This window comes from Copadichromis virginalis, linkage group LG19 (genome assembly GCF_057382275.1).
Source record: "Copadichromis virginalis isolate Kocher_CV1m ecotype Utaka linkage group LG19, C_Virginalis_male_GT1.1, whole genome shotgun sequence".
NCBI lineage: Eukaryota > Metazoa > Chordata > Actinopteri > Cichliformes > Cichlidae > Copadichromis > Copadichromis virginalis.
The window spans coordinates 34,736,428-34,764,061 of NC_140636.1; the positions used below are offsets into that span (position 1 = coordinate 34,736,428).

The 27,634-nt window shown below is 41.4% G+C and overlaps 1 protein-coding gene across 1 annotated transcript; it reads left to right on the plus strand.

Annotated features, from left to right (window-relative positions):
* Positions 1–206: 206 nt before the first annotated feature.
* LOC146686665 (zinc finger protein DPF3-like) lies at positions 207–26,625 on the plus strand. The gene is made up of 11 exons (XM_085442704.1): positions 207–262; positions 12,870–13,030; positions 13,788–13,895; positions 16,007–16,134; positions 16,993–17,088; positions 17,268–17,328; positions 20,566–20,607; positions 21,203–21,343; positions 21,760–21,873; positions 21,971–22,779; positions 24,611–26,625. Exons 1-10 carry the CDS (start codon positions 231–233, stop codon positions 22,129–22,131), a joined length of 1,044 nt encoding a protein of 347 aa, XP_085298830.1. The 5' UTR covers positions 207–230; the 3' UTR covers positions 22,132–22,779; positions 24,611–26,625.
* Positions 26,626–27,634: the final 1,009 nt, after the last annotated feature.

The following is a 27,634-nucleotide window of genomic DNA, read 5'->3' on the forward strand; positions in this document are numbered from 1 at the left end:
AAGCTACAGTAAGGGTCTCTTTAAAAGTGCTGTTATTCAGTTGTGTACAATATAAATACAAGGGAAAACCCTTTAAAATAATTTTGACAGTTTACCCCATTAAGCCACGCCCTATCCGCTCATGCTGCAGATGTATTGGTCCACGAATTCACCCTGAGCTCCGATTGGTCAATTTCCGTAGGTTTCCCTCAGAACTGCAAGACGCCGATATTGCGTTACATTGTAGCAAAATGGCGGCTGTCATTCAGAATCCACTAAAAGCGTAAGTAATTTAGACATTGAGGAAATTGTGAATATCTACTTTGTTGCCAAGTCGTACATTTAAACTGAGCGCTAGCGCATGCCATTTCCAGCCGTGTGCATATGAGCTATTAAGCTGTCCAAATTCATTTTGTGTACTTCTTGCATAGCAAAGTAACCTCGTATAGTTTCTTTTTTATTTTTTTAATTCCGCTACATTTCAACATTTGGTTTTAAACAACGTGCGTTCGGCTGCTTGACATTTTCGCTGTACTAGCGGGGCTTTTCCTCTACACGGCTTTGCATACAACACGGGAGAGTGTCGTCTTTTTCTGGGCTGTAAATTTATTTGGAAAAAAAAACTGTCCACAACGTGCCTTTGCGCCGTTACGAATAATTAAAAAGCCGAATTTCTTCCTTCGCTCGGTGGGGCATAGCGGCGGAATATCATCGGACATTCCGAAAGTCCTTTATAGTTGGTGTGAATTGTCGACATGTCAACTTTGGCTCCTCCGAGCGCAGACGTGGTCAGGACCCGGTAAAGCAAGGGAGGAGGCATTTTGTATTTGCATGCTTGCTGGCGAAATCGACAAAAGTGACAGCAGTTGACTCCGCCGCTGAAAATAGGCTGTCACCCTGCGCTCAAATAGTGCATGCACGGCCGTTTTTTGTCCCTCAACTTCAAAGAAATACTCCACCTTTCCCTCCCATTTTCTCCTTTGTTCTTCTGTATTGTTTTACCAGTTCCTACTGGTAGACGTATCACTGCAAGTTAGACACACTTGGCCTCTCGCTCCTTGTCATTTTTGTACTGCACATTGTGGTCTGTTAAATCTTTAAATGCATGTTAAGTTGCGCGGCTGTCACCAAGCAGTCCGTCTGTATTGATGTGTTATAATCACGGGACTGTGGAGGTATAGTGCAGGCTGTCTCCACTGTGCCTTTAAGTGGAGGAGTGCTGGAGATTAGCTTGGTCCAGGATCCTGGGCCCATCTGTCAGAGAGATGCTCCGACAGAGAGGAAGTGTTGGGCACAAGCAGGAGAACCATCTGCTCCTTCACAGAGGTACCCTGCCACCTCAGTGGACTGTGAACACAAGGAGTGGACCTCACAGCACCTTGCACATCCATGCACCCCATGCTGCCATTGTTATTGAGGCATTATTACACCTAGGAAAGGATGCTGGAAAGGATGGTGTTTTTTGCACCATCTAGGGAGAAGTTAATTTTAAGCATCCAGAGTATATATGTATATGTATTTGTGATGATCCAGTAAAGTGGGCTCCTAGTAAGATAACCTCCCTGCACACAAAAAAAAAAGAAATTGGGGGGGCATGTTGAATCGTTATGTACTCCTCAGTCGACTGCGCATGCTCTCAATTTTCGCTCAAACTGCTCAACAGTTTTACTCACCGGGGAATTGCCCGGTGCAATCACAGCCTCCTCCTGCTGGCACCTGAGCAGCTCAGCGAACACACTCGATGTTCATTGCAAATGTTCAATAAATAATTCCCTCCCCATCTAAACTGCTGCTGTTCTCGTACCTCACGCCTTTTCACGAGAGCACGCAGAGGTGCATTTCATGACTACCGGTGTTGGGCCATTTCTCTTGTGTCCCAGCAAGCCTCGGTATCTGTCTGCTGTCAAGCCGCTGCTTCATCTCACTGACGTTTTAGCATTCTGATGTGGAATGTCTCCTTGCTATAAGCTGTGCTTAATGAAGTGTTTCAATCTGCTATAATTAGCCTCTGTCTCGGGTTTCTGACTTCATTTCACACGTTTGTCAGATTATAATTAGTCACACTTGACACTAATTGGATGTCGCTCCCGTAGACCAGTTTGACCTTTTTTGTATTAAGATGATTCACTTCAGGGAAATTGAACTGCTAGTTTGACTTTGTGAGGATGAGGCTGATGGAGCAGGAGCATGCAGGCCCGCTCACGCCTGGTTGAGGTCTGTCGCCTTCTCTGAGCTCTGTTGGACGACAGTAATCTCCAGAATCTGCTGATTAAAATGGAGGCTGGAATATTTAATTAATAAGGGGAGCGCATAAAGCTGCTCATTAAAATTTGAGCCACAGCTGGAGTTTATCTGCCGCCTGGACACATCTTCCATCCGCAGCTCTCCTGACGTTCCACCCGCCGGATTCGTGTTGTCAGCTTTCTTGTCATTTGCTGTTGAGTAGACTTTGAGTGAGTCAGGCTTGCTGTTTATTGGTACTGCAGTGTGGAGGTGTATGGTCTGGTTTTTTTTACCCCTGCCCTCAGCCAGACTGTGTTGTTCTGATTGGTGTAATCAGAGGTTGCTATCAGGATGCAGTCACTCTGTAGGCCCTCCCCCTACCCTTGTTATGTGGTAGCTCTTGCTTCCTGTGGAGCAGCAGTGCACCTGCAAGTTTGAGATACCTTCTAAATAGAGCACACGAGACAGAAGTTGTTTTATATCAGATTTTTGTTGTTGTTTTGTTTTTGCTCTTACATATTCTCCTTACAAGCCGGGCTATTGTAAAGCACTAGCTTTTTGTCATGACTGCAGCTCACTCGTAGCTCTCCTGCTCTCTGTTTGTCGTTAGATATGCAAAACGTGAGTTGACACACGCTTACATTACGGACGCAGCCATGTGACACGGTGAACCGTTGACAGGAACACGCTGATAGCGGAGGCCCCACTGGCCACAAGATTTGCTTTTGTTCTTCACCCTCATGCGCACACTCACCTTCTCTGCTCAGCTGGAAGACATCGGGGATGTGTTGTACATACCTCTGAGGCTGTGGCATGCACACAAGTCTCAAGTGTTTATGGCTAATTCTAACAGCTAAATCTGGTTTAGTGCAAATTTGAGCTCATTTTTGTGTATTTTTCTTCTGTGTCTTGTAATAGAAAACAGACAAGCTAAAAATGTAGCCAGATTGTCTAAACCAGTGGATTGCACACCTCTCTAAGGCTCCAGAGATACATTTTAGTTGTCTGTAGTTGGTCAGAACATAATTGTATTATTCAGCTGCATACTTGAAAGCTTTATCCAATCATCTAACTGCGCATGTGTGATCAGTTCTTCTTCAAACTGTTGCTTCATTCTCTGATCTTAACTCGATTATGAAAATAATGTCCAAAAATATAAAGTTGAAGTTATCTTTCAGCCAAGTCAACAGACTAGTCTCTCAGAACAAGGCGGAAGGTTGTGAATACTGAGTTGGAGGTGGTGTCTGAATGTGTGCGCGCCCCCCCACCCCCCTCCTGAGTCGCTGGACATGTGGGTCTTGTCACTCATTACAGGTGTCAGAAAGTTCTCTCACCTAAGCTGGAACACCTGCTGCTGGGGGAGGCAGGGCTCTGATGCAGCTCGTGCTGTTGCGCACACAGCTAGCAACCACCAGAAGTCTTTCACCCACTTACATGTTCAGATGCTCCACCATCCTCCCTCCTCAAACCCCCTTGCACTCCAGGATTCACTTGAGACCAACCGGCATCCTCTCCCGCCTTCATTCAACTCGAGTAATCGCAGGGGTTTCTTGGCACTAGCGTGCGCCCGTAGCTGACTTCGGGGAGCACTCGCAGCCGATCTGCTTTTAGTAAACTGATATGTCACACTATGCCCCATTGCAGCTGTGTGTTGATATCAAGGAATGCCACTGAAGCACACAGGTTAGGTTGACAGGGATTTACTGTTGGAAACGAGACACTCCGCACATGGTACACATTTGACAAATCTAATTTATGCGTTTTATTAGCAAGCCGCATGCTATTATTTTTTTTCATGAGCTAAACATTTCTCTTAAATCCTCGATGAAGCTACTAGCAAGCATGTCAAACCGCTGATCCTGTGTGGTCATGCTTTGTGGCAAATCTGTTTTGAGTCTATCCCTGTGTGAATACGCTTGTAAAAATTCCTGCACCTTAAAGCCAGAGAAAGCCCTGCTACATGTGAGAAATTTATGTTGTTTTTGGCTTTGTATGCAACGCAAATCAATCAGCTACGTCTTTATTAGGCAGGGAGCAGTAGTAATGCAATTATTCATTAGAATAAAGTCCTGTGTTTATTAGTCATGATCTGCTTGTTAGCTTTTCCTTCCCTCTCCCTTTTCATCTCCCTCACACTTTTCCACCCCTCCCTGCGCAAGCTCTGTACCTGCGACTGTTTACTCTTCTCAATCACACTGACACGAAGCCTGTCCTTCCCGGAAACTTCACACACACACACAATCTGGTTTTGTCTCAAATGCATAGCTGGACGTTGTCTCAAGGGTGGTGGCAAAGACGGAGGTAAAGGAGGAGTGTGGGATCCGAGCAGCACTGACAAATCAGCCTTCCAGCACCTCTACCTCCGCTTTAAAATTCCAGCCTCGACTCATAACCCGCAGCTCATTAGTTTCACTTCAAAATGGCCGTCCTTCTAATGCTGTAATTGAGAACACATGGAGGAACTTCATTATTTGGATGTGGGGATGTTTATACCAGAAGAACCAGTAGCTATTATTGGGCCCTCTTGGCCCTGTGATATAATAGCAAACTGTAGAAAACGCATCCAAAGTACCGTGTCATGATTTCAGAGTTGAAGCAGTTACCTTCGTCTTTGATATAGTCAAATTAGAACCTGCCCTTGTGCTAGGCACTCTGCTGAGATTAATTAAGTAGGCTAATTACCATACCAGGCGTGTGGCAGCGATTGAGGGCTTGAATGTGAAATTTCCTCCCCCATTTCACTCTGAATATTAACATTGAAACCCTCGGGGAGTGCCAAAATCTCAGCAGCACTAAGAAAAGTGGAACTAAAGTGCGAGAGTCTTGGCTGCTTGCTGGTCGGAGGAGTGACTTTATATCAGACCCCAGATTCAGTGTTTGCGTGATAATCTAACACAGTCAGCGTCAGTGTAGCTCACAGCCTGTCTTGAATCAGATCAAACAAAGAGCCCACAGAGGTAATAATATGTTTAACCTCAGGAGTGGGAGCAGCAGAGTGGTCGAACTGTTGTAAATGGGATGCATTGTTTTTTTCTCTTTCCACAAATTCCCCCTGTTGGCAAGGTGGAGACAGCAGTGAGAAGCTCAGCTGTCAGTTTGATCCCTAAATTGAACAGGGTTTGATGCTAACAGCATTGCTGGGTTCTTGCGGACTTGAATATACAGGAAACAGATAGTGTGAAAGATGCACTTTATCTTTGCGGTCTTTTTTTTTTTTTTTAAAGAAGCAACGTGTTTCTTCCCTTGTTTTGTTTTGATCTGGCTTTCTATCAGCTTATAGCTGCTTCAGCTAAGTGATCTGCAGCCAGCAAAGCAACAGGCCTTTATCGTAGCATTTGTACATGATGAACATCTTGGATGTCAGATGCTGCGTATGTATAGTCGCCCTTATTGTTAGCAGCACAGCACTTCTTGACCGGTTCTTCAAAGAAGCTTCCACATCAGTGTCCCAGCTGTGTCAACAGTGGTGAGAACTACAAGAGTAGATTTACTCAAGTCTGATTAGTAGTTGCACTTTAAAAGAGCATCCCCATTTTCTACAGTCTGTTTCTACTCCACTATAGTGCAAAGGCAAATATTGCATGTTTACCGGATATATCATTATTAAATTCAGTCCCACTGGTGCTAGCTGTAATATGAATTGCTAATAAACCGATCTGTTCTGTAAGAGTTGTTAAGCTTTTTTAACTTTTGAGTATTTTTAATATAGACTGTTTTCTTGACTTTTCTGTGCTCCTTTTTTGTTCTTCCACTACTCTACATAGACTGTATATAAAAGATGGATGTAGCTTGTGGGTCTTGTGGGTTGTGGCCAGCAGAGAGCGACTCCACCGATTGTAAAAAAAGTATTCTGGAAGAAATACTTTGATGTTGAAATTATACTTCAGCAGTGGTAGCACAAAGGCAGTCCGTGGGCAGTCGTAGAGTGCCCGTCTACCTGCAGAGAGTGTTCTGTTGTCCATAGAGGCAGTGTGCAAAGTATGTGGTGCAACCGGTCTGTGGGCTACTCTTGATGTACTTTTGTTGGTCCATCGGCCAGCTGTGGAGAAGTTAACATACAAAGAACTGAAGTGAAACCTAGACTGTTAAAAGCAATGAAGTGTCCACTGCAGCCACAGTATGTACTTTTCATATTGTATTTTTGGCTCTGTGATGGAGTTTTTTAGACTGCCTTTCCCCGGTGAACTCCACTGTCACTCCCTTCCCTGTCTGGGTCCACTTGTCATTCATTCAGCATTCAACCAACACACAGGTCACCCACATCCAGCGATGTGCAGTTGAGTTTTTTTTCTGTGTGGAAATTCATATGCAAAAGGACACATTTGCTCTACCATATTCATGTACAGGAAACACTTTACTGCTGGGGCTATGGTCTCAATCCCTAGTTTTTGTTGAATACAATATGTTTTTATTGGCTGATTTAAATTTCTAAAAAAAATGTAACATTAATAGTAGGGATGGGCGATATATACGATAGAAACGATATAAATTTGGCCAACGATATAGAGATTTTGACTATACCGCTCTACCGCGATAGCGCATGTTGATGATGTCATCAAGCTGTGCCTGTTTTGGTCGGAAGCAGGGGTGCCCAATCCCAGTCCTCGAGAGCTACCGTCCTGCAGCTTTTAGACGCATCCTTCTTCTGACACACCTGAATCAACTGAATGGCTTGTTATCAGGCCTTTGCCAAACTTGATGGCATGCTAAAGAGTAGGGCTGAACGATTATGGAAAATAATCTAATTGCGATTTTTTGCCCCAATATTGCGATTGCGATGCGATATGAGATTATTTTTTAAGGTCTTTGTCTTCTGTATTATTAAACAAAGACAAGCAATACATCATATAGTATGGCCAATACTATATTACATTAATTTTAAACTGTTCTTTCCTGGAAGACAGACCTCTGTTATGATGACATGAGGTGATGCATGAATTGATGACTGACATTTTTATTTAACTTCTTCAATCACAACAGTATATTTGAACATACACAATAGTTTATTTTTAGCTTACAAACATCTGAGCATAAAGTGCTGACAAGGAACCCTGGTGTAAACATTAAAATGAAAGTCAGTGCAATGTGCAGATTGCAGAAATATACATAAACAAAATCAGTGGCTTTACCACACTCAGTTTTTCGACATCTGTGAACTACTAGACAGTCATTCAATTAAAAAATAATATTAAATAAATAAAACTAATAAATAAAAAATACACACATCTTACTGATCTCTGCAGTCAGTAACATTACACATAAAGTGCAAACATAATAGCAATTGTATAAACACACACACAAACACGCCTTTAAAGTTTAAAGGCATGAAATTGGACGGTCTAGTTCTGATTAGCGTCACCGCTGTCTCGGTGGAGTTTAATAAACTCGGCCGTCTGCTTCTTGCTATCTAAAATATAACCAGACACTGGTGTAAATTCTCGACTGTCTCATACTTCTGTTTAATAAGTTTTCTGTTTGACGTTTAGTCAGCTGTGTGAAAACCAAGGAGGAACCCACCCGGGGGATTAATAAAGTTTTATTTTATCTAATCTAATAACTTTAATCTCAGCCAAACCGATTTACTCACGAACAAACAAAACACTGAAAAAAGCCCAACAATAACATTTTTAGGTTGTCTAAGTGACTTATATATTACGTTTAACCCGAGCAGCGAAACTCCGCGGTGATCTGAAAATGATGTGCCGGGAGTTGTGCCGCTCTCGGCCGCATCAGTAACCCTCGAGCTCCCGGCTAGCTGTCGAGCTGGTGGGTAGCAGACGCCTCTGAAAACGTCGAAGCACTTTTGCAAATATGGGATATCTTGATAAACCGAGCAGATATTTGATGTTTACACAACTACTTTCTCGCCTGAAAATATGTTAAAAGTTTATTTTGTGACCCAGAAAGATTAGTATGAGTAATTTTAAAACTTAGTAGCGGCCGCCATTGCTGGAAACTGGAGTTTGGCTGGGCCGCGCTATGAATTCTGGGATATGGTAGTAATTTGGACAGCCTTCGGCACGTCGCTGTGACGTAATCGGTCTACAAATGCGGCCTCAGGAGGATGCAGCCCATGAATTTGGACATGTCCAGAGTATAATCGCAGCCTTTGCGGTTAGAAAATTGCACTTGATCATGTCGCGATATTATCGCAAATGCGATATATCGTTCAGCCCTACTAAAGAGGTAATCACACCATTTGATTCAGCTGTGTTGGAGTAGTTTAATAACTTCTGTTTTCATGGATGCCTGGATGTTAAACTTAATTGTTGCACCTGGTAAAGCAGCAACGCTGATGATTTTATTAAAGATGAAATAATTTTGACAGTTTTTTTTTTTTCCCTTTCCCCTTTTTCCCTTTTATTTTCACAAATAGTACATAATTACATAACATAATACAGTGTACAATTCAAAACCAAAAAAATAAACAAACAGACAAACAAACATAAAACAAACAAACTGATAACTAAACACACAAAAAAAAAAAACAAAAAAAAAACAGCTCAGTTCCATTACAGTTTAAACACTCAAGAGAATCCTTGTAACATAATATTAGAAACATCAGGTTCCACATAGTTCAAGTATGGTTCCCACACCTTAAAGAATTGATCTGTTTTTGAATGCAATATACATGTAAGATATTCCAGTGGCACTAAATCCAACACTACTCTTTTCCAACCTTTAATAGTTGGTACTTTTTCATAAATCCATTGGAGTAGTATATTCTTCCTTGCCGCATAGGTGAGAACACAGTACAATCTCCTATTATTCTTGGATATTAATCGCCGGCTGGGGAGGCCCAGTATGAGAGACAGAGGGTCCATCTCCAATTCACAACCGAAAATCTTCTCCATTTCAAATAGCACATTAGACCAATATTCTTGCAATTTCAAACATGACCAGAAGCTGTGAGTTAGGGTACCAATTACTGTCTTACATTTAAGGCACATGGGTGAAAGGGTAGGATTATATTGATGTCTGCGAAACATAGATATGTGCATTCTATGTATAATTTTTAACTGTATTGCTTTGGTACGATTACAAACTGATATTGATTTGGCGTAACTCCAGACATCTTCCCACTCCTCATCATCAATTACTATACCTAATTCCTTTTCCCATTTGCCTTTAAGCCTCTGTGACGTCCCTGAGAGTACAGAATATAAAGCCTTATAAAATATCTTCACAGGTACCTCTTTGTCTGTTAAAAATAATAATTTTTCAACAGGAGAGACTTCATGACTCTCACTAAAGTTAGTACTATGCAAAATATAATGCCTTATCTGTAAGTAACGGAAAAAGTCATGCTTGGGGAGAGAATATTTCTCAACCATTTGGTCAAATGGCATAACTACATTATCGGAGAATAAGTCCCTCAGTCTCTGAATTCCTTTGTTCTTCCATTCCTTAAATCCTATATCAAACATCCCCGGTTGAAAGTCAAGATTATTCACAATAGGAGTAAACATAGATGTTAGCTTCAACCTTCCCTCAATTCGACATACTGACCGCCAGGCCTTAAGTGTATTAAGTGTGACTGGATTATCACAGCTCAATCTAATATCTTTAAAGTTCTTGAAAAACAATAGGTCCCTTAATGGATACTTTGAAAGAGAGGTTTCAATCCCCAACCAGATAGAGTGTGAATTATTTGTGACCCAGTCATGAATATAACTCATGTGAGTACTCAATTGATATGTTCTAATATTTGGTAAATCTAGACCTCCTACTGAACCTGGGAGCTGCAGTGTAGCCATCTTAAGTTTTGGTCTACGTTTGCTCCATATAAAAGAGCTTAGCCAACTATTCAGATCCTTCATCACTCTATTTGAAAATATAACCGGAATCATTTGGACAGGATATAACAATCGAGGTAAAATATTCATCTTAATCAAAGCTATACGTCCTAGCCAAGAAACAGGTAGGGAATTCCATCTCTCCAAATCTTGCTTTACCTTCTCAAACAGAGGGGAAAAATTTGCTTTATACATTTCTTTAAATTCTGGAGTTATAAATATCCCTAAGTATACAAAACCTGTGGGGGACCATTTGAAGGGGAAAGAAAACGGTCTAGTTGGCACTGAATTAAAGCTCCCAATTGGCATAGCCTCTGACTTAGTCAAATTTACTTTATAGCCAGAAAATTGACTAAATGTATCAATAATGTTAAGTAAAGCCGGTACTGATGTCTCTGGATCAGAAATAAATATTAAAACATCGTCTGCATATAAACTGATCTTATGCTCATAATCGATTTGCAAACCCCGTACATCAGATGCCGTCCTTATAGCCTCAGCTAATGGTTCGATAGCCATGGCAAACAAAAGAGGTGACAGTGGGCAGCCTTGCCTCGTTCCTCTATACAATGGGAAACTATCTGATTTCAATCCATTAGACAAGATGGACGCCTGGGGATTATCATACAAAATTTTTACCCACTTAATGAAATTATCACCAAGACTGAATTTATTTAAAGTATAAAATAAGTAGGTCCATTCTATCCGGTCGAAAGCCTTTTCAGCATCCAGAGAGAGCACCAAACCGCCTATGTTCCTTTGCTGAGCAGCCTGAATTAGATTGAGAAGGCGTCTGACATTATTACGAGAATTACGGCCTTTTATAAAGCCTGTTTGATCTTCTTTAATAATTACAGGCAAAAGAATTTCGAGTCGAGTAGCTAATATTTTAGAAAGTATCTTCCGGTCCACATTTAGAAGAGCTATCGGTCTATAAGAGGAGCAAGACTCTGCGCACTTCCCCTTCTTCAAAATAAGAGAGATATTAGCTTCCCTTAGAGTCTGAGGTAATCTATTATGCAAGAACGAGTAATTAAACATATTAAGTAACGGGTCTATTAACAGCTCACTAAATTCTTTATAGAATTCACTACAAAAACCATCAGGTCCTGGGGCTTTGCCGTTCTTTAAAGTTTTTATAGCATTTAGTACTTCCTCTCTAGAAATGGGAGCATTAAGGGTAGTCTGTTGTTTATTTGTTATAGTAGGCAGACTAAGCCTGGAAAAGAAATCCTCCATTAATTCCAGTGCATTAACTGATTGTTCAGATGTATATAGTCTACAATAAAATTCTTTAAAAATGCTATTTATAGTTTTACTATCATATACGCGCTCATTCTGAGCATCACAAATAACTGTAATAAATTGTGTTTGAGATCTTTTCTTGATAAGGCATGCCAAGTATTTTCCAGGTTTGTTTCCATGTTCATAAAATCTTTGTCTAGTAAACGTAAGGTTAAGCTCTTCATCTTGCGTAAAAAGGCTATCTAAAGTTGATCTGACTGCAGATATCTCTTGTAGTAAAGCTGGGGTTGGGGAGTCAGCATAAGTCCTTTCTTTTGTTTTAAGTTCTACCATTAACTGATTCTGCTTCCTCACTTTTTGCTGCCGTTTACTGGTTGAGTAAGAAATAAGAATCCCTCTAGTGTACGCTTTAATAGTTTCCCACAGTAAGGCGGAGTAATTTGTTGACTGCAGATTAATGGACAGGAAGTATCTAAACTCAGTGTTAAAGTAAGATATAAATGTATGATCCTTTAAAATAATTGTATTTAACCTCCAGTATTTTGCTCTGTTTGCCATATTTTTGAGAGAGAGATCGAGCATTACATTAGCATGGTCTGAGATTATAATACTACCAATCTCACACGATAAGACTAAGTGCAATAACAACCCCGGTAAAAAGAAAAAATCAATCCTAGTATGGCATTTGTGTGGTGCGGAGAAAAAAGTGTATTCTTTATCTAAAGGGTGTTTTATTCTCCATACATCTACAAATCTCAAGTCTTCACAGATAGAATTAAGTGCCTTAGCTTGTGGTGAGAGAGGCGAAGGTTTGTGGGGGAGCCTGTCAAATTTTGACAGTTTTTAACTCTCAGTGTTCGTTTGATTTTGGGACCTGAAGGGACGGAGTTTTGGACCCAGATTACTCCGCGAAGCTTCTCACTACGGCAGCCATAATGCTCTGACAATCCATCAAGCAGTGCGGCTTACCAAAGTTGTACTAAAACATTTTTTAACAGATTTCTGCACGCAGAAATCGGTTCGAAGTCAGTAAGCACAACCAGAATTCATACATAAGGCACACTCTCGATTTTTGAGAAAATTAAAGGATTTTAAGTGTGGAAAATACGTTATACAGAAGAACAGAATATATCACGATATATATCGTTACCGCACGTGCTTCAAATTATATCGCGATATGAATTTTAGGCCATATCGCCCAGCCCTAATTGATAGCGTGTCCTGTCAGTACCAACTCAACAAGAACCGGTTTTCGATACCCATCCCTAGTCAGGGGTCAGCATGCTAGGATTGGACCGATCCTGGTCCCTGACTGATCAGTCGGTGCATCTCTACAACACGGTGTGTCTGTTTGCACATTGTCTGTTGTCCCCCTAGAGTCAAAATGAATGATAAAGCAGAATGTGCTTTAAGGCAAGCATACATTTTGATTGATCGCTTGGTATTGTTTGAGCAAGTAATGTTCGTCACATCCACCCCTTAGGAGTCCCATGTAGTGAAGGTGTGTTTTAATACTCGTAGGTTAAAAACAGGAGTTCATTAACCAGCAGGTGATGTCATTTACAATTAGTTAAAGTTAACCAACCATATCTACCCTTGTCATTGATCTTTGCTTATTTTTGACAGGTTGGGCGACCAGTTTTATAAAGAGGCCATTGAGCAGTGCCGCAGCTACAATGCCCGCCTGTGCGCTGAACGCAGCGTCCGCCTGCCATTCCTGGACTCTCAAACCGGGGTGGCCCAGAACAACTGCTACATCTGGATGGAACGTCACCATCGCAGCCCCGGTGAGTGAAAACACCCACACTATGCAAAAAGAAAGAAGACTTGGATCAGTTCGACACGGTTTTTAGTGTTTCCATTATTACCTGGTACCAGGTACTTTTCAAGTACCTACTTGACCGGGGTTCCAAGGGATCCGAGATGATCCGAAAAGGAGACATCAACAGACTGAATTCCACCGATTAGATAGTCAGCGACGTCACTCGATGAGTCATGAGAGCGTCTCCTTCATGAAAATCAAAACGGCGATCTTGAAGCCCAGCAGTGAGAGAAATGGCTACACAAAAAAAGTTTGACAAAAAGCCACAGACCGAGCAGCAGTTATGCCATCGCCTCGACTTCCTCCTTTGTTGTGGCATTTGTGTCCCAAACAAATGATGTCATGGGACGTTCGGTCACGTTACTGTAATGAGCCCTACGCATATTCGGTGGAAAACGAGTCGAGCCAATCAGAGTATATACTAATGGAAAAGGGGTATTAGTGGTTGGGAGTGGCAAGTAACCTTCAGCTAAAAGACATAAAATACATTATTAAGTGCTTTTTAGTGAAGTTTAGGGAACAAAACTACTTGGCTAGGATTAGTAAACGATCATGATTTGGTTTAGTTTGTTATGGTTTGGTGGTTTGGAGACTGTCCTGTCAGTGTCAGACAGAAAAATTGGTGCAGGCATAGAGAAAAACAAAACGTTTGAAGGACTTTATGTCGAAACAAACAAATTGCCATGAGACTTGAATTTTCATTCATGGCGTCCATTCTACAGGTGTTGCAGCCGGACAGATGTACACGTACCCCGCCCGCTGCTGGCGAAAGAAAAGACGGCTGCACAACTCCACAGATCCCCGCCTGGGCATTTACGGCCTCCAGCTCGGTAAGACCCTGCAGCCTCTTCTCGGCATGTCACCTGCCCACCGCTCTCTGCTCCACTCAGCTTCTCCTCCCACTCAGCCGGCTCCCCCTCGATCTCCACCCACCTCCTTCAGCTCATGTGATTACTGGTGATGATCTGGAATAATCTCACTAAAAGCATATCAGTCAGTCTCAGCGCAATGAGCAGAGCAGGCTGCCAGTCATTTTTCAGAGGATGAAATGTGGCTGTGTTCACCACGGCTGGTAAACTTGTTTTGTGAGAAGTAGAACATGTAATTAGATTTACCGCTGCTGGGAGCAGCGAGACAGAGTTTGGCCACTGCAGACAGTATTTAATAAATGTTATGGAATGAAGTTTGGTCTTCTCTGACTGCCACTTGAAACATCTCACTCAACACACTTACCCTCTCTATATTCTCACTCCATCTTATTTTCTACTTGCCACCTGCCTTGCTGATTGGGTTTGTCTCTTTCTCTCTGGCAACTCTTTCATCTTTCTCTCCCTGTAGCCTGCCACGCAGTGTGTCTGTGTTTGGTGGCCAGTCTTTCTCAACACCGAGTAACAGGTCCATTCTGTGCCCAAAGCTTTCATACCCACTGGGAGGTTACACTATCCTAAGGAATAAACACAGAAATGCAAGGTTACATCTTTCTCTTTCAAGTAGTTTCTGCAAAAAGAAAATGGCATAATGTTTTGACAGAAACCTCCAAGATTGTGGTGCTGTGTTTATGTGTTTTGCATGTTAGAAGGAAAAATTGTTGGGATGTTGAGGAAGCGAGAGAGAGCGAGAGAGACTGGAAAGAGAAACCAAGATGTAGTGACAGCATGTGAACAAAGCCTTTGTTTCCTAAACACATCCCATTGTAGCCTATTGTTTTCCACTGAGCTTGTGCTTGCCGAGACCACACCACCACCCTGCTGTCCCTTCCCTTCTCCAATAAAAAGTGGATTGGTATGCGCTGTGTGTGAGTGCCCATCAGAGGGGAAACGTACCCCGATTTAACCTGGCGTCTCTTATATGGAGCACATTGTACAGCTGGCCAGAGGTGGCCAGCTCAGGGCAGCAACCAGAGTCTGTCTCACTGTCTGATGGTGTGCTAGAGGGACTGGGGTTGCATGCAGAATCAGCTCCCTGCTGCAGGCTGCTGCCGGCTCTATTTTTAGCCCCCCCCAGCTCCCATCGGTTGAGAGAGGGAGGGAGGGGGGTTGAGGGGGGGTTGTCTCGTCGCGGAGAGTTGAAAGTCAACGTGTGCAGACACAATGGTGAGGGGCTGCTGCCACATGGTGGAAGGGCCAATTTTTAAGAAGCATAGAGCTTTCTCCCTCTCGTACCTATCTCTTTGTGCCTGCCTCTCACCTATGCAGTCCTGCTGTTTCAGGTCCTACGTGCTCAATATTCTGCAAAAGCTGGGGCTTTGAAGTATGTCCTCTTCAAAGACCCACAAAGCAACTGGATGATCATGAAGCTCTCTGTAGAGGAGATTGTGCAAATAAGATGTGTGGATCCGACTAGCTGTCAAAGCTTTTGTTTGTTCTGCTTTGTCTGCTCAACCTGCTCGCCTCCTACACTGTTTGTTTAGATCGTCAGTGTAGGAGGAGATATCTGCATGTGTTCAAGTTAAAGTGATAAGCCACATAAGTACATTCCTGTGGACAAAGTCAGCATAATGTCCGCATAGGGCAACAGTACCGAGAGCTCAGTGACTGTGCAGTCTTCCTCAGAGCCAGTACATGTATGTTTTGTTTTTTGTTGTTTTCCAGCAGTATATTGTTGTGGGAAAATGGCTGTGATGACACATTCTGCTGCAGGACAAAGAGATGATAAGCATTAGAAAAAACAAATGCTACACCAAATTGCCACATGCTTTCATGAGTTCTAGTAAGAGTGGAAGAGAAGGAAGATAATGGAATTATGCTGATAAAAGCTGCTCATGCAGGTCACAGTTTGTGACACTGCTGGTTCCTATCGAAATTATAGTGCTTGATGGTGATACACTGCACATGCTGTGTATTAGCACTCTGACGTTTTCACTTAAAGCGCACAGTTGACAAACACTAAGCCGGTGTTGTGATGACTCATCACATGTTGCCTGTTATTTGTCTTCATGCAGACGGCGGTCTCATGTCAAAGGACACGTTGCCGACTCAGAGCACTACACTGGAAGCTCTGCTTCGTGGAGAGGGCCTAGACAAGAGGAACGCCTCCAAGAACGACGAGGAGAGCCTGCTGGAGATCCAGGTGGGTCCAGTCAAACTGCGTGTGGATCAGTGCGGTTCATAGCATCCGGTAAACATTTTAAAATGTTAATCTTGTGTGGTATCAGTTAAACGATCGAAGGCCTTGGCACTCACAGTGATGTTTAGTGCCCCAACTGGTTGCCAAGGCAACCTGCCAAGTTTTTTCAGCTGACCTGCGGTGCTTGTTAGATGACTGTTGTCTCGCTGAGAGGCATTTTAGGAAAAGGGAAGGTATAGAACTTGAGTTTTCAATGCAGTAGCTCTGCCTGTGAAAAAAAGTCAGTATCTTTATTGTTTCTTGTTGCAAGTCAAAAGCAGGTATATCTCCTAGCATCACACATTCCACTAAAATACTCTTGTGGAAACATTCATATTTATGGAAAGAGGGTGCTTGGAGCATAATGGCCAAGTCCTTTCAGAAGGAAATCTTGCCACTCTGCAGCCGCTCTGGTAATACTATTTTGCGTGAACAAGACCAAAGCCCTTTCCAAATAAATGAGGAGAGCCATAACTTTCAGTAGTCACAACAACTGCACGTATAAAGACATTAAATCTTTGGGGGGGGGGGAATGTGCTTAAAGTGTTTTGTTAATGCTTCAAATGTTTGTTCTAAACTAAGATTTTGAAAAGCTGTATAGCTTTGTTGTTGGGATCGAAATGAAAATGGAGATGTATTAAGATGTCAAGGTTAGGGCTGAGGGCATTGTTGACCCAAATCCTCACAGGCTTTGCAACTGATGTGATCAAAATCAAAATGTTGCCTCATCACAGTGTTTTTATTTATTTCCCCCCCTTTCCTCTAGCTAGCTAAGCTCTAATCAGTACTGATCATCCATTACTCTATCTCTCTCTGTCCCAGAGGGTTCTGGAGGCAGATGCAGCAGAAGATGCTTTCAATGACGATGACGACTACGAGGTGGACACTCCCAAGCGGAGACATCGGGGAAAAGGAAGAGTAAGTGGCTGGAGAAACAATGATGGACACATACTGGAGATGCAGTTTAGAAAAATCAAAAAAGTCAAATCACAGTTAACTCAGGCTGATCTTTTATGTGTTACGTCTGTATGTTAAAAACACAGATTCCATAGCAGACAGTCTCATTGAATTTATTTATTTTTTTTGCCTTTCTTCAGGGTCGGGGTTCAGGTCGCAGGAGGACAGATCTAGATGATGATAAGCCATATGTCTGTGATAGTAAGTCGAGACAAATTCTTAAATCATTTAACCGTCATACAGATGATTTGTAGATAATCTGCTGAATTCTTTTCTTTCTTCTTCTTCTCATTTTGTTATCTAACGTTGTAACCTTGTACAGTCGAGACTAACAGTTTCCTAGAGTACTACTGTTTACACTCCTCACTGATAAAATAAATTGGACAGGCTTTTTACAGAGTCAGTTTGTATTTTAGACCTAATTGGAAGAATAATGTTTAAGCCGCTTTCACACTTTGCTCATGAGCTTACGTGAAAAAAGGAGCAGGTAATTGTTTGATGAATTCTGTGAGTGGGCATCATGTGTCCTGCCTCCTACACCCTCTATCCGAGCTCTGACCTAAACCAAGCTAGGTATTTTCAGTAGCGAGAACACGTCTGATGCAGAGATTGTCTTGCTGTGTGTGAGAAAGGATAAGAAAAAGGCTTTCCTTGGTTGTGAGGCTGTTAAGAGCACCTACAGATCAAGATTTCCTCTTCAAAATTCTGTCATGGTCAACAGCAACCCTCAAAGTCAGTTACCAACAATATAGCTAGACTTGTTAAACTTTAACAATTTTGTAGGTTTGCTATTGTACACCACCACAGTGGACTTTACAATTCGTCCTGTCTGTGTATCAGCAGTCACATCATCAATTAACACCAGTGACCCAATACTACCAGCACCTCTACATGCCCTACTATAACATTATCTCCACTACAGCTGACAGAAAGGGATGGGAATTGATAAGAATTTAGCAATTCTGATTCCTTTATCGATATTACTTATTGATTCGAATCCTTGTCAATTCTCCCATTGATTCTCATTGGGCTCTCACTAGCTGTGCTTTCAGAGTTACTGCCATCATATCAAAGACATTACATTCGTGCCAATTAATTGCATGTCGTGTGATCAACTGTTTGTGCGTGTTGGATGCATTTCCTCTCTTTGTTGTGAATAATTTATTTCACATATTACACAGAACACTTTTATTAAAAGTAATGCAGTACATTACTTAATTAAGGAGAAAATAATTCACTATACTACTTATAACATTACTTTCATGTTGCTCTGTAAAATGACCTGAAGCACACTGTCTGTTCATTATCATTAAACAATATAAACCTGAGGCTACAGCCCAACACACAAAAACAAATCCCTGTCCTAATGAGGCCACACATATGATCTTTCTTAGTATTTTGGTATGAACAGAAAGCAAACAGCACAAAGCAAAAATGAAGCACAAAGAGACTTCAAAGCAATTGCCACAGTGATTTTACGTCCCATGAACAGGTAGAAACGGAGGCTGCAGCTTGACTGCTCATCCTTTTGTTACCTGAGGAAGTTTAGCGGCGACTGACTTCACCGCTGCTCCCAAATGACGAATTACTTGACTCCAGTCCTGGGCTGGGATCGTCATTCACTCGGCTTTAGCACCACTCTGGTTTTTTGGATAGCTTAGCATTAGCATGCTGTCTGTACAGCTGCTTGCTAAGACCGAAGGTGTGTTAACAGTTTAATACAGTTACTTCTGTCCTGGATGCACTTTGCTCTTTACCATTACACTCTTGTCCTTTAGTGCAATAAAATTAAAAGTAATGTCCATATCCACTCTTTAAACTGCTCAACTATTTACCTCCTCCGACAACTGACATCAGCAGATTGTAGCGGAAGTGCAAGAACTGATAAGTGGGATCTATAGGCGGGCAGACTAACAATTCCGAGGAATTCGACTGCTAGGAGCCGGTTCTCGATTTCCATCCATACTGATAGATGATGTGGATTGCTTCAGATCATGAGTTGTTTGTCTTGTTCTCCATAGCTTTCTGTTTCAGTCAATCTGGTGCAAGTTGACCTTGATTTCATCTGTAGAGATTTTTTGTTTCAGAACTGTGCAAACTCTTTTCGATGTTCTCTCACAAAGTCTAATCTGACCTTTGTAATCTTGAGTGTAACCACTGGCGTGCAGCCTGCGCTATTTTTCGATTCATGAAAGCGTTTCATGGTCGTAGATCTTGATAACGATGTGTCTAGTTTACCTCCTGACTAGATGTGAAGCTGGTTTTCTGAGCTATGGAAATAATTCTGTCATCATGTGCTTTTCTGTGTTCTTTCAGAGGTTTTGGTGTTGCTGAGCTGCCAGTACAGTGCATTCATTCTTTTGAATCATGCACCAGATTGTTGATTTGGCCACTTGGAAAGTTTTTCCCATCTCTCTGAATGTTTTTTTTTTTTGGGGGGGGGTATTTCAGCCTCATGACTGCCTCACTCACTTGCATTAACATCTCATTTAAAATCACAGTGGAACAAAAAAAATAGAAATTTAACACTTTGAATGAGCTTCCAATATTATATCCAGGGCTGCACATAAGTGGTCCGCAGGTGCGCATTTGCTGTCAAAATAAAAGACGCGCACCAGATAGGAAGTTGCAACGCGCGTTTGCGTCCATAAGATTTTCTGGAGGAGGACAGACATTTGTTTAGAACTCTTAAAGATGTCGAAGAAGCTCCTTTAAGCAATTACTTTGGTGTTCCTCCACCTCCAAAGAAATGTCAGGAGTCTGAACCACAAAAGAAGCGCGTATTCTCGGAAAAGTGGTTGCAGGAGGTGAGCTGGCTTCAAACAAATGATGAACGCACAGAGATGTGGTGCAGAATGTGCCGTGAAAATCCCACTCTAGCGGACAAAAACAGTGCCTTTTATATGGACGCAAACGCGCGTTGCAACTTCTTATCTGGTGCGCGTCTTTTATTTTGACAGCGAATGCGCACATGCGGACCACTTATGTGCATCCCTGATTATATCTGCTTTCTTATTAGTCATAAAATAACAAGACAAGTACTTGTCAGCCAATTATCCAATTACCAATGAGACCATGTATTGAAATGGCTGTAATTCCTAAACAGTTGATGCACAATTGTTGTAAAACCTGCTTATTTTAAACCTGAATGTTTGCACTTCAACGACATCTTGATTGTTTAATTTAAAATCCACTCGGTGATGGTGCACAGAGGCAAAACTACAAAAAATGTGTCTTTGCAAAACAAATTATGGACTTAACAGGATAAAACTTTGTGAACTACTGCGACTGCAGTCTTAGCTATTCTTGTACATGCAAGTTGCATGTGGAAAATCCAAGTAAGGGGTATTGGATTTGACTCCATTTGCTGACTCTGTGTGGAAAAACACACCCTCATCTTTTCTCTTTCTTCTTGTGTTTTTGTCTTTTCTGTTTCAGACAGATACAAACAAAGGCAGAACTCCAAATCTTCAACCTCAGGTACGTTGATTTGTTGTTCTGACTGTAGTTCTGTAGATATTTATTTTGATCGGTTGTTGAGTGGTATTGTTGCAAGAGTTGCCATTATAGATTTAGCCCTTACATTATGTTATTTTTCTCAAGCTGAAAGGTGCCCTTGGTGCTTTGAATCTGAGCCACGGTTATTATGATGTGTGGCTTGGTGTTTTATTTGACTCACTGTTGTAATCAGATCTTAAAGTGCTGGTGCCAGAAGTAGAATAGTTAGCTCCATTAGATAGAATTTCTTCCATTTTCTTCTATGCTCAATGATGCTATCAGTCTGCACTTTGTTGTTGCCTATAAAGACAAAAGGGTACATACAAATATTTTGTAGCTATGTTTCTTTGACATTATTACCATCTAAGCAGATGCTCTGTGGAATTTTAACTCAAAAGCTTTGTGAAGGTCTCTATGAGAACCAGCCATAATCCTAAAAACAAATGGCCAGATGATGCAGGGGGGAAAACACCTGCCCAACTCCACGTTTAGAAATGCTGTGTTCCCAGAATTATATTTATATAATGAAACGCAGCCACAGTAGTGAGACTGATCATCTCCCCTGTGTTTCTTGCAGTCTGTGCAAAGCGCTACAGGAACCGCACAGGACTAAGTTACCACTACACCCATTCTCACCTGGCAGAGGAGGACAGAGCCGGGGAAAGGAGCACAGTTGCCTCCCAACCCCCCACTGCACCACAGACTGACAGACACAAACGTAAGTAAATGTGACACCTGTGGCTCCTGTTTAGGTTCCTCTTTTTTAACACTTTAAGTTATATTTAAGTTATATTCACCCCGATTATTTTGCTTCTTGTCAACCCTGTTCTGGTTATATTTTAAAGTTGTTGTTTTCTTTTGGGGGGGGGTTGTTTTGTTTGTTTTTATCCCAATGCAAAATCCTAATCCTTTTTTTAGGTGTAGACAAATGTAATTAAATTAAATGTAATTTTATTTAATGCAATTAAAATTGTAGAACATTTTTTTCTGCAAACTGGCTTCTTCAGGACAAATGTCACCTGGTTTTCACTTAAGTTATATTCTGTTTGTATAAGTTGTATAGGTACCTAACATAATCTGGGTTAAATCAACTGTCATTAAAACTTTGATTTCTTTCTGGAAATTCCTGTTTAGGTCCAAAGGGTCCAGGTGGGACCAGCATTCCCAACAGTTACTGTAATAAATGCCAGGGCTCAAACAAGAAAACGGGTAAATCTGTGTCTCCCTGCTCAGCCTGCCAGTGCACAAGTATGTTCACATATATCTTTGCATGATTTATTATGCTGTGATGATTGCCATATGATTTTCTTTCTTGACTCTGTTGCTCTCCTGTCCGGTGTTCCAGCTGACTGTGGAGAAGAGAAGGAAGACGGGACTTTTACTGGAGCTGAGGAGCTCTTCGGCACCACCTCAGAGAGCGACACTTCCACTTTTCATGGCTTTGAGGACGACGAGCTGGAAGAGCCGGCTGCAAACGGCAATGGGATACCCGGCCGTCACAGATAAAGAAAATCTTTTAGATTTAAAGAGACATTTTTTTTAATATGGATTAACCTCTGGCAAAAATCTGCTGCTTCTTTTTCAATGTTTTTTGTTTTTGTTTGCGGAAAGCACAAAGTGATGATTTCAGGACAGAAATGCAAGCAAGTGGTATTTCATCTACTGAACATTGTTAATTAATTTATGAACACCTTCTTATATATATATATATATATATATATATATATATATATATATGACATTTAAGGTTACAAAGGACTGTCAGTTTTTCCTGACAAGTGACTCCGTGCAGAACGGAAGATGTTTTTGGAGTGTGGCTTTTTTGTTTTTTCTTCCCTCACTGGAGCAGAAGGGTTATGAACAAAAACACTGGAGAAATTGGAAAATTGCAGACAAGACTTTTTGTTTTTTAAGTGAATGATAAGTTTGGTAGATGATTGAATGTCATTGCAGACCCATACTTGCATTGCAGAACTACTGGATATTTTTGAATCAGTAGTCAGTGTGACTATGAAGACCTCTTCTTCTGCTCTAACTCTGAATTGAACGTATGAAAATGAAGGAACCAATGAAAGGAGTGCCACAGGCCACTGAAAATGTTTGGATGAAGAAACCTTTATAGTCTTTACACAAGGGGGACAAATCAAATCGAAGGTAAGCGTTTGTGGTACCTTGTCAGAGAACAAGTAGATTACAAGACAAGAATAGATGGTATGCGAGTGATTGTTACCAGTTTAAATCTGATTTAGACAAACTGCATTTTGCACATTGTACTGGACAATAAAACTAATTAAGGGTCATGCACGAGCATTTTGTAGTCCAACATTGGTCTAGTTTTCAGACATGCTTGCAACACGGCACAGTGGAGCACCACTTGTGGTCCAGACTGAAATCTCCCAACAAATCACAGATGTACTGCCGTGACATTTGATGCATCCATTCATGACGCTTAGAAGTTGAATCCTAATAACGTTGGTGCCTTGAGTAGTAGTAGTAGTAGCACAATGAGTTCACATTTGTGTGTTTAGTAACTATCTGAAGAAATATTTGATGAACTGCCAGGAAATTTGTCTGGTAATATAGAGTTTTAATTACCTCATATTTTGAGTTTGTCCAAAAACTTGCTTTATGCAAAATAAATGGCATTCCCATCGTATTGTACCAGAGCTGATGGCGCAAATATTCCACTTATGTTTCTTTGACATGCAGTGATATTTAAAAGGGTAATTATGTTGATGACTATCGGAAAACGTAAAACCACAATTGCTAAGAAACTGGGACACTCTGAAATATGTAAATAAAAATGGATTGAAATGATTTGCAAATCTCATAAACCCGTGTTTTCAGAAAGGTCAGAGCTGCAGGCAGCACCTGGACTCTTTGACTAACACGCCATGCCGTTGTAATAGATTCTGTATGGCTTAGCATTGTCTTGCTGAAAAAAGCAAGCTCTTCCCTGAAAACATGTTGTTTGAATGGGAGTATATGTTGCTCTAAAACTTTTATATGTCATAGCTGATGTTTTTCCAGATGTGTTACATAGGCACTAATGCGGCCTCATACCATCAGAGCAGCAGGGTTTAGAACGCCGTGCTCTTTAGAAGAGAGGAGGCGGCATCTATGTTTTCCAAAATGAAATTCAAATTTCTGTTCATCTGAACACTAAACAGTTGAGTTCTATATGTGTTTCTGAGCTTGTGCAGTGATTTCCATGACAGTCATGCCTGTCTGAGTGCCTGAAGGTTACAGGCATCCAATACTGAAATCTTGGAGGATATCTACAGATTATCAGAATGTTTTGATAATATTAAATATTACAGATGATGAAATGCTTTATCTTCACTTGTAGATCATTTTTTGCAGAGTGGTGAACTTCTCCCACCTTTACTTCTGAGGAACTCTGCCTCTCTAACATGCTCTTTTTATGCCCAATCATGTTACTGACCTGTTGCCATTGAATCTAATTGGTCGCCGTTTCTTTATAGTACCAATTATTTTTGCAGCCTTTTGTTGCTTCCATCCCAACTTTTTTGCTTTTCAAAATGAGCAAATAATTTTCTTGAAAGAGAAACATGTCCCATGTTCTGTGTGTTCTATTGTAAATAAAATATAGGTTTATGAGATTTGCAAATAATTGCATTCTGTTTTTATTTACATTTTGTCTCAACTTTTTAGAATTGGGGTTGTAATTTTTGAAGGTTTTCTGTGGACTTCACCTTATTAGCGTATAGCAAAAAAATGTTGTTATGATTTGGGTACCTCCATAACTAAGATTTGATGTTTCTTTTTTATTATAGATATCCGCTATCAATTATTATGGCCGTGACAATTTTTTTGTAGAAATCTGATGTTTTGACAGCCCTGCTCCTGTTGTATTTGTGCTAAGCTAGTTTAAACTTGAAAAGCTGCTAGCATGGCTGCAGATCTTAACTCTTGCTCAGACATATTATGCGTGAGGCTTACTGTTATTGTCTGTGTTACATAGGAGCACTCAGCACATTGGCATGTGGCCCAGGGCTGGGGGGTGACCAGTGAAGAAGAGGATTTTAACCCTCAAAAACTAATGAGCCTTCATGTCCCTCCTGATTTGGGCCTGAAATAACTGACTGAAACGGATGAATAGGCATCCATCACTTCTCCCAGCCATGTGGCTTAATTGAAGCAACTGCTCCCTTGACAGTATATATCGACCCCTTGTGAACATTTGAAATGTGAGTATCCGGCTTCATTTTATCCTTTCTGCACTGTGCTGGAGCTCCTCTCAGAACTATGGGAACACTAAAGGCCAGGCCTTTGGACTGTTTGTGCCCAACGGGTGCATTTGGGGCCCCTGCGGCCCAGCCTGCCCACTCCTGCTCTGCGACTGTGTGTCTGCTGTGTGATCCGATGTGACACTAAGACGTCATTATCCTCATCACTGTGCCAGCTTGCCGCTCTGCACTGGAAATCAGCTCTGACAGCCATGACCCTCCAACCTGATTGGACCAGTGACCCTCTGACCTGCAGCCATAGAGATGGTGCTCAAACTCACCACTATTACATGCAGACCTCTGGACTACTGTAACAATACCCCGGTGTGGACACAGGTTTTCTGCTTCTGGCCCTCAACCTGTTTTTGCTCCCTTCTTTCTCTGCCTCTCTGATCTCAAATGGATGATTTAGCTCACTTTTTTTTGTTGCATATTTTCTCTGTTGTATAATATTTCTATGTTTTAAAGTTTGATGGTATGACTTCTTGCGTTTGCTCAGACTGTATTGATACCTCTGTCCTGATCAGGTGCATAATAGCCACAACTACTCAGGCATCTTTTCACTTCATCTGCTGTTGATTGTTCAGCCACTCAGCCCTGATTTTATGTGATTGTTCTCAGTTGGCAGAGTAACACACGTGGATCCCGACTGCCAGTAGGGCCTGGGAATACTGCAGTCTCATGCTATAGGAAAACATTGCAATAATAAGCTTCAGCTCTGTCTCTTCTATGCTCGCTCTACCTGCTGTCACGCATGGCATGCAAAAACTCTACAGAGATCGTGACACAGTGAGATTCATCTCGGATTTGCATTTGGAATTATCGTTACTAGAGTGACATTACTCCGCTGGGATACAGCTATTTACTAAGAAGTGACGAGTGTAAATCCAAGTTACTTGTGACATTTCCATTGAGTGCTTTAGAGGGCCTAATTGCTTTATGACATTTAGAAGGAGCTTGAAGTACTGTATCCAAAAGCTTTTTTAGGTCCGCTGGTTGCACATGCTGTCTGAGAGGTCTGTTTTCTTCCATGTGATTATTCAGTATCGCTGCAATGTAATAACAGCTGCTCCGTTTTTGAAGCTAACCATTAATCTTAGATGTGTCTGTTATGACTTGCGTAAGTGCTTCAAACCATCTTTCTTCACTTCCCTCAGGGACCCTCCACACACAGCAGTTTATCTCCACTGGACAAGGAATGCATCTGAGACATGTCGGTTGTCTTGTTTTCCTCAGTTACGTGTTGTTTCCACAGTTAAAAAAAGAAAAACTGAAAAAAAGTGGGTCATCGTGTCATTTATCTTCCTAAGTCAGTCATGCCAGTAAATTGAAGCATGTGTCATCACTCATAATCTGCTAAGTGTTACCTACCGTATACATGAACGGGCCAAGTGCGGTGCAGTTCTGAACAAAAGGAGAAGCTCCCGAGTGCAAAAGTTAGCGATGCCTCCGTAATTTAACGTGTCACCAATCATTGAATAGCCTGTATACCTCGTCAAAGACAGCAATAGGCCCTGGTACTCTCTTGTCAAGCCTGCAAAGGAGGGTGGAGAGGGAGGATCGGGGTGGGAACAGAGCCAAGAGGAGATGAAATGGACATGACCGTTTTAGGGGTTTTGTTTGTTTATTTTTAATTTGTTTGGTTGTTTTGTTTTTTTCATCTTCTGCTGTAAATAGTCAAAAAAGAGAGAATGAAGTCTTTGTTAAACTATTTTTATTGTTCTGAAAAAAATAAACAAAAAAAGGAATATTTTTGCTTGATGCTGTTTTTCTGCAAAAGGGAGATGGGTCATTCTGATAAGCACAGGATTCCTAGACTGGATCGATAAGCTGGAGTGACTCAGAATCTGTGAGCAGACAGAGCGAGAGGAAAAACATCTCTTGAGTGTGTGAGAGCAGGAGGCAGTGCTGGACTCTGTATAAGACAAAGATAACAAAAGTAGATCTCACTCACAGAGATCTTATTGATCAGTAGGTGCTGCTTGATAAATAACAAGTGAGTCTGAAGAAATGGGATGAGTAACAGCGTCTCCTGACAGGAATGTTTACTGGTGGCAAAAACATCATTTGAATGTTAACTGTGGTACACAGAGGAGATAAACGATTCCAATAAATGGCAGTAAAACAGCGTTTTAGGCAGCAGGTAGGAATAAGATCACAATACGAGAAACGTCAATAATATTTTTTTTTAAGCCAGAACTCTGTAAAATTTTGGGATTGCAGCACGTTGCTCCAAAACATACTACTTTCTTGTGTCGTGCATGCTAATGCCATCTGAACTGTGCTGAAACCAAGCTAGGTTTCTCCTCTGTGTGTACAGAAAGCACAGTTCAGATGGCACGATGCAATGCCATCTGGTTATCAGCAGCTTCATTTTTCAGCATGACAATGATCCCAAACACTGCCAATCCAGTAGCAGCATACTCACATAGAAAAACCCACAATGGATCGCTATCAGTCATTGATTTTTAGTCATGAATAATTTTCAGTTGTTGCTGATCCTCCATATACTTTCTGCACTGAATGTTATCTATCCAGATGTAGTATTTAGTGCTCTGTTTTGCCAGTTTTTCTAGCATAACAAACATGATCACAGTATTTAGATTAACAGGCTCTGGGATGTAGTCGGTTTATCAGGTGGGCCTCTAGAATGGTTTACCTCCTAACTTTCTGGCAAAACATTCAATGTTTTTGCAAACCAGTCTCCAAGAGCCTGCTGTGTGGGGTACCACAGGGCTCAGTCTTGGGACCTATTCTCT

Excerpts from the sequence above, each read along its gene's own strand:
- LOC146686665 (XM_085442704.1), top strand. The coding sequence starts at position 231 with ATGGCGGCTGTCATTCAGAATCCACTAAAAGC. Across the intron at positions 16,135-16,992 it reads AGAGCCTGCTGGAGATCCAG|AGGGTTCTGGAGGCAGATGC; the intron begins GTGGGTCCAGTC and ends TCTCTGTCCCAG. Across the intron at positions 20,608-21,202 it reads CTCCAAATCTTCAACCTCAG|TCTGTGCAAAGCGCTACAGG; the intron begins GTACGTTGATTT and ends TGTTTCTTGCAG.